At 40.0% G+C, this 13,104-nt stretch overlaps 1 protein-coding gene across 18 annotated transcripts in view; it reads right to left on the bottom strand.

Moving 5' to 3' along the window:
• The window catches only part of C2CD5 (C2 calcium dependent domain containing 5), a 97,570-nt gene that overhangs the window by 79,571 nt on the left and 4,895 nt on the right, over nt 1–13,104 (bottom strand). For all 18 annotated transcript variants that reach the window (XM_039347356.1, XM_039347358.1, XM_039347363.1 and 15 more), the window contains exons 2-5: nt 8,751–8,837; nt 5,006–5,177; nt 2,566–2,661; nt 1,105–1,260 (exon numbers count right to left, since the gene is read on the bottom strand). In XM_039347356.1, the coding sequence (XP_039203290.1) occupies nt 1,105–1,260; nt 2,566–2,661; nt 5,006–5,177; nt 8,751–8,837 (511 nt within the window). The remainder of the gene's footprint in view (nt 1–1,104; nt 1,261–2,565; nt 2,662–5,005; nt 5,178–8,750; nt 8,838–13,104) is intronic.

Here is a 13,104-nt window from a genome sequence, read left to right as displayed (position 1 = left end):
AGAGTCATTAGCCCAGCCCCAGAGAAGCAGGAGATGACTTCTGGGATATAATAGGACTAACCCATTACCATCAAGTATACCATAGAGGCACACCTAAACTCAGGTCAGAATACATGACACAGGAAATAGCCTCAAAGTTCATGCCACAGGAACAGGAAACTATTCCAGACAAAAGGCTAGAGGGGATATAAAAACCTACAACACCATGTGCTCAGCCCTTCTCTCCTCTGCTCTTTCCTGAAGAACCATCTTTCTGCAATAAACTGTAACCTTCTTCCCAAAGCAGTCGCCATGTTTGCTTATTTATTCCCGGCTTGGATGAACCAGGATGAAGACTTTACTTCTAACACTTTTGTATCCACTGCTTTAACTCAATGTAATTTACTTTGTGGTATTTTCATATATATATTTTTATTTGTGCACTAGTTCTAGGTGGTCAGATACATGCATTTTTTTGATTCATAATTTAAAAAAAAATTGCTAATTTGAGCTCATGGTTAGCCACCTAAAATTCTGGGACAAATTTTTAAAATAAACAAACTAGTAGATCAATTCAATGATTCCTATCTTAGAATGATGGGCTGGGTAAGTTTCCAACTGGATGAAAAAGAATCCATAAAATTAATGGCTGAGCTCAGTTGTTCACACATTCAGTGCCTAAATTTATCATCCTGAAATGTACACTTACATAGTTCAACAATACAAAGGGACCTTTGAAATTCCAACATGCCAGAGACTACGTGGCTGCTTTATAACCTTAACTATAGTTTCAGATCAGACTCAACATCACCACCATCTGTTTGTAAATTATTGTTGGATTAAGTTATATGTTAACAGGTAAAATGCGTACCAATTATTGTTTGGGTAGATTCTTAGCTACAAATATAAAAGCAATTTCATTGCCTTTACAACATCCATTATACCTACTATAATATATACTATGCAAACAAAATATTATCTCTTTCTGTTTAGGATATAGTAGCTATAACTTGCCACATTAGTTTACAAGGTATGAATTAAATAATACAAACAAATCATTAAAATGCACAATAATGCAACATGGTTATTACTTGCAGCCCATTTTTTTTTAAAAAAAATAAATACCTGACATTAATGAAATAAGTCTTTGCCTGGCTTCATTTGATGCTCTTGGTGTACGGATTCTGTCTATCCACTGATATTCTGGATCTTCATTAACTACAAGTTCTTCTACAAATCCATGAATAATTACGGCTTTATAGCACTTCGGAATAGACGTAGCTGTTGAAGATATAGTATGACTTATATTTAATCAATGAAAATAATTTATAGAGATGCTGTCATTTTGATTCAAGGGAGCCCCATATTCCCAATAAATATATATTAATAATGATAGATAAATATATTAAACAGAAAACTTTGTTATATTGTTGCACAGTTGTGTACTTCTGCCAAACAGGATGTTTGGAACAGAAGGCAGTTGAGGCAGAGTATCAGAAGATGATTTCAGAGAACAAAAGTTGAATAAAAAGTAATCTCACTACAAAGACAGGTGTAACAAGTGAGAGGACCCAGTAACCTAAAGCCAGCTAGGGAATTCTGCAACTTGGAAGTCCACACATTTTAAAATTGCCAAGATTGTGAAACCCTGCACTAACCAATTCTAGAAATTATTGAGCACTAATAAGAATTATCAAAGAATGCATTAGATCAGTGGTTCTCAACCTGTGGGTCGGGACCCCATTTAGGGTCGAATGACCATTTCACGGGGGTCACCAAACCATGCTGTCCGCCATTTTTTTCCCTTTTCCCTAGCTGTCCTACTCCCTCTTATTGGTGGCCACACCCACTTGGGGGTCACCACAACATGGGGAACTGTATTATGGGGTCACGGCATTAGAAAGGTTGAGAGCCACTGCATTAGATGCTGCAACAGAGGAACACCTAAAGAAAACTTTAATAATAACAATAACAATAATATTGCTGTACCAGGAAATGCCAGAGTGGAAGAAAAAGAACTGGAAAAAATTACAAAATATCGCAACTTGGCCATCAAAACTGCGCGATTATGGATGAAACGTGTAACAGTGATACCCGTTGTCATCGGGGCACTGGGAACTATGTCCAAAAACTTTGCAAAATACATCAAGAAACTGCAGCTTCCTGCAATAACTCCAGCAATGTTACAAAAAACTGCGCTACTCGGAATATCTTATATTTTAAGGAGGTACCTGGTTGACACCTAGGATGCTGGTAGCAACCTGTGTCAACCATCAGCGCCAGCCAATTTGAATGTTCAGTTGACTGAGGTTCATGTCTAATGAATAAAAGATAAAAATAATGATAATGATGATAATAATAACAGCAGCAGCAGTAGTAGTAATATTGGAAGGGACCTTGGAGGTCTTCTAGTCCAACCCCCTGCTCAGGCAGGAAACCCTATACCATTTCAGACAAATGGTTGTCCAGTCTCTTCTTAAAAACTTCCAGTGTTGGAACATTTACAACTCTTAATCTTAAATGGTCTGAATTGGTTCACCGGTTCTTTCATTTTTCATATACAAAAAAACGTGTTTTTCGACTTACTGCAGAAAAATTTTACTCCACATGACGATTGTCTAAAACGGTTTAAATCATTAAAAAGGTCTACCTTCACCATCACATTGATCTCCCCACGTATACCTGGATGTGAAAATAAAAGCAATAGGGTGAGAATTTAAGTCAGAACACAAATAATTGACTATCCAAGTTACCTCTTTGAAGCCTTATCATTCTAAACTCTTAACACAATTCAGATACAATTTCAAACAGAAAAAAAAAAAGCTTCTAAAAATATAAGACAGGTAGTCCTCGGCTTATGACCATAACGGAGGGTGACCATTACGAGAGTGGTAAAGCAGGTCACTTATGTAACTAAACTGATTTTTACAATCCTTTTTGTGCTGGTCGTTAAGAGAATGTGGCAGTCATTAAGCAAACCTATTGCCATGGTGGCACAGTGGTTAGAACGCAGTATTGCAGGCTAACTCTGCCCACAGCCTGGAGTTCGATCCTGACCGGCTCAAGGTTGACTCAGCCTTCCATCCTTCCGAGGTCGGTAAAATGAGGACCCAGATTGTTTGAGGCAATATGCTGACTCAGTAAACCACTTAGAGAGAGCTGTAAAGCACTATGGAAGGATATATAAGTCTAAGTCCTAGTGCTATTGTTTGCTATGGGGCACTTTTGCCAAAAACTGGACCGTCAAAGAATTTTGCCTGGCAGAGTCCAGGAGAAGAGCCTGTTCCACCATGGCTCCCACCCTCTGGAACATCATGTCCCTTGAGGTGGGGTCCTCCCCATCCTCTTGGCCTACCAAAAAGACCTGAAAACTTGCTTGTGACACCGATGGGGACATCCCATTCTGAAGGTGGTGAGTAGATTAGGAGAAGATCTCACCTCCACTCTGTTTACCTTTTGGTCTTTTTTCTCCAGTTTGTTATTAATTTTACTGTTTTAACTTTTAATGCTTCATGTTTTCAATGTTCTAATTGTTTTATGCTGTTATTTTATGACATTATAAGCTGCCGAGAGGTGCTTGATAGTGAGATGAGTGGCCTATAAATTTAATAAACAGACAAACAAGCGCCGAACATTTGGTGCATTAAAGCTTGTTGGAAACAAATTATCCCAGAAATATAAGGCACTCTTAAGTGAAGAACTGGGAGTGCAGCAGGAATTTTATTATAGCTACAGGAGAACCCTCCAACGTGTGACCTAACAGTAAGCCTAATGTCATTTAAACCTTCTTCTTTTATTGTGCTTGCTTACTAGTGTTTGAACTCCAGACTCATGAAACATTAGAAGGAGTCAATAAATCCATCAGGAAGGTGGCTGGGGGACAACATCTTTAATGACCTTATGTTCTGTCCTGCAAATTCTGGAAAGCATTTGAGCTCATACCGTAACATAGATCTGATACTACACGGAGAAACTGACACACGATGCATCCATAAATACATTTTTAGAAGCAAGTCTTTGGAAAAAGAAAGAGGCCTTTTTAAGAACATAGTCTGAATGATCACTTTAAGAATCCAAGAATGAAGAGAAGTCAATTTTGGGCCTGAATTCTCATTCACGCTACCAGATTTATTTTTTTTCTCCTGCTAAAATTATTGAAGTCTTTACAAAAAGAAACAGGCAGGACAATTATAAATAAAATCTTTTTAAAAAGATCAAGATTTAAAAAGAACAATTCCTGCAGCAGGTAGAAAAAAGAACTAAAAGAAAAAGTCTTTTTGTATACAAAGAACTATATTTTCTAAATTTCTTTTAAGAGCTGTAACTATTAGAGGAGAACGTTGTAATTCCCTCTTAGCCAAGGCTTCTGGTGTTAACTGTTTGTGATTGTATTTTTCTTGTGTTTTCTTTTGTTGCACTTGCATTTTGGTCTGTGACTGTAAAATAAAAATTATTATACAAAGAACTATACAAATATTTCTCTCCCAACCCCACTCCCATTTCTCATTTTGCCCACAATGCTCATGCAGGTTTTGTCTGATAGAAATACAGGTAGTTCTTGATTTATGATCAATCATTTAACAACTGTTTGAAGCTATGATGGACCCCCAAATGGTATTTACAATCCTGGACTGAATTTAGACTGCTGTCCCCTCCATGATTACGTGATTACATTTTGGGTGCTTGGCAACTGGATTGCAACTGATGCCTGTTTGCAGTGTCTCAGTCATGTGACCACAATTTACCACATTTTTGCAGAAAACCAGCATTTACTTCTCCTTTTTGGCAAAAACGCATCATAGTAAACAACCGTTTCACTTAACGACCGTGGCATTTGCTTAATGACTGCCGATCTGCTTAACGACCATGGTGATTCACTTATAAACACCGCAAAGACGTCATAAAATCAAGTTGGTTGCATGACGGCCCACTTTACAACCTTCCCGCCTTATGACCTGAATGGGCAGACTCCGTTACAGTTGTAAATGGAGGACCACTTGTATTTTATAACCACTGAAAGTCTCACCGTGTATTGTGTCATAAATTGGAAACCAGCCAGAAATAACCGTAGCTGCTTCGCTGTAGAGAAGAGGATCGATATCAATGTAAACTTTTCCAATAGCGTCATTAGCGCTGTAAGTGTCATGATCAAGAACAGTTATCTGCAGAGGTTCGTCCTGTAGATCTTCGTCATCCACCTAGAAAACAGAATAACGAGGCTTCAGCGTTTTATCAAACAGAGCCATTCCATTATGAAGAAAAATGGTGCTGAGTTCAATATATAATTTGTCTAAACCAGGGCTTTTCAACCAGTGGTACGGGTACCACCTGTGGTACATTGGCACCTGGCAGGTGGTATACGACCATCCTAGAAAAGTGGTAGTGGGGGAGGGGAATGAGCTGAACCGGTGACAGCAGCACCACATAAGCCTGAGCGAGAGATGGCTGGAGCTGCAGGGCTGTCAGGGCTCAGCGGAAGCACCAGGATCAGTGCCGCTTTCTACCTGATCAGCGCTTCGGGCTGTCAGGGCTCAGTGGAAGCACCAGGACCAGTGCCAGGCTCCTGCTGGAGCTCTGCACTGATCCTGGTGCTTCTGTTGAGCCCTGAAGAAGCACCAATCAGCTGGAAAGCAGCACTGGTCCTGGTGCTTCTGCTGAGCCCAGAAGAAGCACCAATCAGCTGGAATGTTGCAGCATCTCCAGGGTCTTGTGATTTACATTTAGATGCTTGGCAACTGATTCATATTTATGACAGTCACAGTGTCCCAGGGTCATGTGAAGTGACCAAAACCTGCTGCAACCACCCAGCAGATGGGGGGAATAAAAACCACACACCCCCACCCCACCCCCACTACCAATCCTCAACAGAAATGCTCACAACAATGGAAACCTTGGACAGGAGGAAGAGCGCCACCGGGTGGGCAGGCAGGTGACTTGCTCGGCTGTGGCTTGGGGGACACTTTTTTTCAGTGCCACTGTAATTTCGAACAGTCACTAAGCAAACTGTTGTAAGTCGATGACTACCTGTACTTTATCACTTTTTTCCTTTTTTTTTTTTTTGACATCAAGATTTTGACATCTTGCTAGGCGACTGGTGGTACTCGGATGTTGTCGTATCCTAAAAATGGTACAATGGGTGAAAAGGTTGAAAAGCCCTGGTCTAAACAAGTAACATCCAGCTCTGCTTTCTTCATAAAATGCATGAAACCACAGTGTGATTAGTCTTGTTGGTCATTAGTTACGTTTGAATGGGGCTACGTCACAAGGTCATGCGTAAATTCTAATGCAAACTATTTTCTTGCACTTAAGACATAGCTTTGACTTAAGCACAGAGCTTGAACGGTGGGTTGATGTTCGGTTCAAACAGGATCCTTCTATTAGAAGCAACTGAAATATAAAACTGGAATACTCTTGAAATTCCTACTCATTCTACATTAATTGCACAGCCTAACTGCAGTACAAAACAGGAGCTTTTAAAGAAAGTTGTTCCAAGCTCTAAAAGCTACTGGTGAGCTGAAAACAGAAGTAAATGCATCCGGTCGCTTCTTACAATCATGTCAGAAAATGTGGAGGTTTAGGGGAAGGATATGATTAACCCCAAGGTTTCTTCACAAAGCTCTAAATTAATACCCCCACAATCTTTTGCTCCTCTGAGGTATGGGAGCAACACTAGTCCTCTCCAACGGGCAAGCTCGCTCATGAACCAAATCACTGCAAACTACTTTATCTCATGCCTGTTTTTCTTCCAGATAACAATTTCTACAAAAAGCATCTGGGTAGGATTTTCAAAGATAAAACGTTAACCTTTTATAACAGTGTTTCTCAACCTTGACAATTTTAAGGCATGTGGACTTCAACTCCCAGAATTCCACAGCCAGCTGTGGAATTCTGGGAGTTGAAGTCCACATGCCTTAAAATTGTCAAGGTTGAGAAACACTGTTTTATAAGCACAAATTTCCTCTCGTTTATATTCCCTCCACATCCTGTTTCTTTTCCTTCACAAATGTATTTTTCTTTAACCTTCCTTACATTTCCTCAAGGTTTTTTTTTTAACCAAAGCCTGTGATATTTTCCAACACGGCAGGCAAATTAAAATATGAAAAATTCAGAGGTATGCATGAGCAAGAGAAAGTGGTTTTGTTTCTGACCCCAAACGAACACAATCGTTCCAGGCAGAGTGCAATCTGGTAAAACCAAACCACAGAACATTTGGTTCTTCCAGTTTTTGGCAGAGACAACATCTGGAGGAGCCCTGTGGAGAAGATGAGTAGGTCAAGGGTGGCATCACTTCACTCCTCTCTCCCCGTCTCTGTATGATCTCTGTGTGGTATCCTGTCCTCTGAATTTTCAATGCTTTTCATTCTCTCTACCTCCCATTAGGAAGAGGAAGGAAGGTGGGAAAGAGGGAAAGGCAAGGTCTAGCCAAAGGAAATGGGAAGGACTGAAAGCCAATGACATCAAAGGCAGCGTCATGGTTCCGATAAATGAAACCATTTAAAAGAACTTCAAGGCAAGGATTTCTTCCTTAAGGAACATTTTATTTAGGAAACAAGATATCTGGCACATACAACGGTGAACCCAAGACTAAAATCCCCCCCCCCAGGCTACAAAGTAACAAGTTTGCAATTCCCACCCCAAATTGCTGTCATAAATCACATTCACCAATTATCTCAAAACAGGGGCTCTCCTCTCAGCTTTTCAGCCGCCAAAATTCTTAATCAGGACTGACCTTGATTCTCACACAGAAGTATTGTTATGTCTAACTGAGAAACTTAACATCCCCCCTCTCCCTCCTTCATCTAAAATCTCTAAACTAAAATGTGGCAATGAAGACAAAATGAAAAAATGGCTTCAGTTCAATCTGTCACAGCGTTGACAGGCGGCAGATTTGCAGCTGACCTTTCCCCACAGTCTTCCCAGGGCCTTTCTTTCCCTACTTTACCTTAGCCTGTCCCAAAAGTGCTTTTTTTTAAAAAAAAAAAAAAGTTGTTTTATTTCTCATCCAAAAAGCTGCTTCAGTTCTGACTATCAGAACTGTCAAAATTGAACTAACTGTCAGTCAGAACTGAAGCAGCTTCTTGGATGAGAAGCGAAACGTCTTCAAGGAAAATCTAAGAAAGTCCAGTTGCCTTTTGAAAAAAACACCTTTGGGACAACCATGACCTGGACGACTGAGAATCACCATAGACACATAGCCACTGTCAAATGCTCATCCTCACTTGACTTTAAGTGCAGGATAAGAGGGACTAAGAAGCCCTAGGCCATGGGTAGGCAACCTTGGCTCTTTGATGACTCGTGGACTTCAACTCCCAGAATTCCTGAGCCAGCCGTGCTGAGGGGAAAGGGAGAGGTTTCCATGCTGAGCCATGCTGGCTCAGGAATTCTGGGAGTTGAAGTCCACGAGTCATCAAGGAACCAAGGTTGCCTACCCCTGGCCTAGGCAGATAGGAGGAGAGTGGGGGACAGGGCTTTTTGGAAGTCAAGGACATTATTCAACCAGCCTAGCTGCTCCGTCTTCCCAGTCTTTTCTTTTCATATTTTTTCTTAGCCATTTTGACAGATGTCCCTCACGTCTTCTCATTTTCCCCCATTCCCCAAACACTTCTCTTCCCAATGTTGCATTTTTGGTCCAGGAAAGGAGCACCAGAAATGGAGTGCCAGCCTCATAATAATTCTGCCTTTGAGCCTATCAATAAATTCTATTTATTAGGATGTTTGTGTGTGTGTGTGTGTCTTTGTGTGTGTGTTTGTGTGTGTACTTGTCTATTTACCTCAAATTTAAACCACTCTGAGTTCCATTGAGGATTGAGAGATTTGGGATAGACATCTGTCTTAAATGTGGTATTTCCGAACTTTACCTGAAAAATATAAAAACATATGAAAAATTAAAAACAAAACCACTTTTGTCTTTGCATTTTATTCCATTAATAATAGTTCTTAAACAATATTATGCAAGTCTTTTGAAGGACCTAATTTCTTAATGCGCATATCACTTTCCCATTCAGTTGAATGGACCAAATCATTATTATTATAGTTTTCTAAACAATATAAAGCAACAACTATTTCTTAACTATTACATACACTATCTCCTTCCATTCTCTTTTGTTTATCATTAAATTTACTCCTTAGAAATGTAACCTTATCAAACAATGCCTTAAAGGCAACGATGATATCGACAATATAGGGATATTCTTACAGTTCGCCGCCTTGAGTTATTTACAAATATAATAAAGATGGGGATGTAAATAAATAAGTAAATCTAAAAGCAATATAGCAATGACATTCTTTGGTGTTATCAGAACCCTTGCTGGCATTATTTTAAAACACCTCAGTTTTATTTAGTACTACCATAATATTGTTATTTGGTCTGTGCTTATACTGAAGCTCAGGACAAATTATTCCAAATTATTGGAAATCACAACTCTGCATGAACAATATAGAAAGCAAGACAACATAATAATAAATGTAACAAATATTATCTAATCTTACCACAGCCTAAAGGTAATCAGTAAATCAAATACTGCCATTGAAAGCTAATGTTCTTCTGACTCCTAAAATGTCCATAAAAAGATATCTTCAAAAAGCCTTTGGAACATCTTAGGAAATGTAATTCAAGAGGGAATTAATCCCATATAATTCAAGCTAGATGGCAGAACCCTCTAAAACAGGGGTCTTCCAACTGGGCCCTTTTATTACTTGTGGACTTCAACTCCCAGAATTCCTCAGAATTCTGGGAGTTGAAGTCCACAAGTCATAAAAGGCCAGTTTGAAGACCCCTGCTCTAAAATGCGGTTATGGGCTTTCTGACCTGAGGGAAGGCGAAATGACCCTGATTATATAATTAAAGGGAATGTTCAAGCAAATGAACTGCAATCAAATGATTCAAGTAATTGGCCATTCCTATACAGGTAGTCCTCGACTTACAACAGTTCATTTAGTGACCATTTGAACGTGCAACAGCCCTGAAAAAAGTGACTTATGACCGTTTTTCACAGTAATGACCGTTGCAGTGTCCCCTTGGTCTCATGATCAAAATTCAGATGCTTGGCAACTGGCTTGTATTCATGACAGTTGCCAGGTCCCAAGGTCATGTGATCACTTTTTTGTGACTTTCTAACGAGCAATGGGGAAGCCAGACTCACCTTACAGCTTTGTTACCAATTTAACAACTGCAGTGGTTCACTTACCAACTGTGACAAGAAAGGTCGTAAAATGGGGCAAAACTCACTTCACAAATGTCTCGCTTAGCAACAGAAATGTTGGGCTCAATTGCGGTCATAAGTCAAGGGCTAACTGTCCACACTAGCAACCCTTCCTAAGATCTAGTCAAATACAACAAACGAATCAGGAAAAGTCCGGAACGACACAAATCAACAGGAGAAAGGTTAAAAAAAAAAAAGCTTGTCAACAAATTACTGTAAGAGTTCAGATGGAAAATCACTCAGGCCTGAGATAACTCGTTAGCCATCTCAAAAATTACTGTAAGATGGAAAATCACTAAGCCATCTTTAGCCTCACAAAGCAAGAAATGCAACATTTTGGGACATCCCGAAGATAGAAAGTCAGAAGGCTGCAAATAATGTTTTTCATTGAAGGATTCCCAAGTCCCAGAGACACCAGCAGATGACAAGCTAAAGAGAGAGGAGGAAAGACAGATCACAAGTAAACTTGAGGCCATTCAGATTTAACTTAGGCTAGTGCAGGGGTAGGCAACTTGGCTTTTTTATGACTGGTGGACTTCAACTCCCAGAATTCCTGAGCCAGCCATGCTGAGGGAAAAGGGTGAGGTTTCCATGCTGAGCCATGCTGACTCAGGAATTCTGGGAGTTGAAGTCCACGAGTTATAAAAGAGCCAAGGTTGCCTACCCCTGGGCTAGTGAGAACCCATCCAACTGAAGTCAGTGTATGTGACTTAACAAATATCTCACTTAGCAACAGAAATGTTGGGCTCAGTTATGGTCTTAATTCGAGGACTACCCGTAATTGCATACATACTACAGAGTGGAATACAGGAAAAATTGAAGAAAGAAGATTATTTTCTATGTGAAAACACACAGTATCTCATTTACAATCTCCTATTACTGCCTGATCATCATTCGTGTGAATGGTTTCTGTTTTGCTTTTATTCTGTTTTTTTTACAGCCTGATCAACATATTTGTCAGAGGGTTTTCAGCGTTCAAAGGCAGACAGGCAGGATGAAGGAAGCGTTCAGAGGCAGTATTATGGTTCACTGGCTGATTTTGGACTAGGTTTAATTTTGAAGCTGTTAAGAGTGTCACATCACACTGACTCCAAGTTCACATAGATGACACCCTCCGGTCACAACAGATGGCTCTCTTCAATCTTCCTCTGAACCCTCTCTTTGCACAGCTTACTAAGCACCACCACCGTTTCCCATCAAATTAAGCAGGCTGGTTTTAGAATAACCATCAGTTCTGAATGTCTGCTAAGCAACATTCAAAAGTAAGATCTATTCTTATTTCCCATTTTGGAAATGGTAGCTGATCTGGCTCAGATGACATGCATAATCCTGTAGGAAGAACTGAACTTGGTGAAAGAGCAATAAGGAATGGATAACACATGTGATCTTGTTCATCAGGTTGGGCTTTTTAAGGCAAAGGTGTCCGACCTTGGCCACTTTAAGACCTGTGGACTTCAACTCCCAGAATTCCCCAGCCAAATGGCTGGCTGGGGAATTCTGGCGTTGAAGTCCACAAGTCTTAAAGTCGCCACGGTCGGGCCACCATCCTGGCTTAAAGGCTCTCCCAAATACATTGTTATGAAATATCTTTGCTCAAAAAAAAAATGTGCCAAAAACTGACAAAGCGAGGGCACAGTTTGATTATCTCAGATAAATAGGTCAGCTGAAATGCCAGCACTGTCCTAATATGACCCTTATCCAATCATTCTGAAAACAGTCCCGGAAAATGTTATGGTATAATCCTAAATGGGTCAAAGCATCAGAAGTGGGGGTGCACATCCCCCCCCCAGCCTGTTTCTGCCAATGACTTCCCCACTCCCACCAATCTGTGGGTGGATGCATTTGTGAAAATAGTAATAATAGTAAAATCTAGAGGTAGTTCAAGTGGAACAGCTCCATTTTATAAGGCTCTCATTTCTCTGCTGTCTGCATTCATGTGCATGAATTGAGTATGGGCCATCCATGAATTAAGCCTTCCTTCCAGGAGTAAGATCAACGTGTCATGTAAATGCAACCTTTGAGTTTGTTTCCATGCGCAAACAATAATGAGGAAAAATTGCTGCTGGATAAAGAGGCTTCTAATTACATTTTTTCTACCTTTCCTTTTCCTTACCTTGCCCACAAGGCATCTCCAATCTCTAGGGTGCGTGCAAAACTAAACCAAACAAAGCTCTACAGGCCAACATACTTTAAACGTTCTCCAAGTTAATTGCTTCACTTCATTCCATCCCAACATCCATAAATATTAGTGACATTCTTGATGCCAGAAATGTTGTCACTATTAAAACTCGATTCTTTAATCTCTCCTGAATACTTCCTTAGCAATCGGTCACAAACTCTTTAATCTTTCTAATTTCTTTCGGATTTATCTCTATCTGTGAATTCTTAATAGACATTTCTGTTACCAGGTCATTATCTCAAAGGTATCATAATCTCCAAAACCAAAACAAATAAATCTAAATCAGCCTGCCAAAATCTTTACATTTTCATAAGTATTGATACTACAATTCCCAGGATTCCTAGCCAGTGAAGGGAATTACAGTTATAACCTACGCCAGAGGTCTTCAAACTTGGCCCTTTTATGACTTGTGGACTTCAACTCCCAGAATTCCTCAGCCAGGCACGCTGACTGAGGAATTCTGGGAGTTGAAGTCCACAAGTCATAAAAAGGCCAAGTCTGGACCCCTGACCTATGCAAACATCTGAGAACACCCACTTACAGCTTCCTGGCTACCCCAAGTAATAGCACCGAGTTTCCATTTTTATTTTACAAGACAGTACAGTAGAGACTAATTCCTCTCAAAATTCCTACTTCTTATATAACTCGTGCATCAAAATAACTTCCATATAAGAAGCACCACTGAAATCTCTGCATGACTCCTTCCCTTTTCATTAACACCTCAACCATTTGAAACGGAAGTAG

This window comes from Crotalus tigris, unplaced genomic scaffold (assembly GCF_016545835.1).
Source record: "Crotalus tigris isolate CLP2741 ecotype Arizona unplaced genomic scaffold, ASM1654583v1 scf7180000018068.1947079, whole genome shotgun sequence".
Classification (NCBI taxonomy): domain Eukaryota; kingdom Metazoa; phylum Chordata; class Lepidosauria; order Squamata; family Viperidae; genus Crotalus; species Crotalus tigris.
Note: the sequence above shows the minus strand (reverse complement) of the source record. Positions and strands in the feature narration are given on the sequence as shown.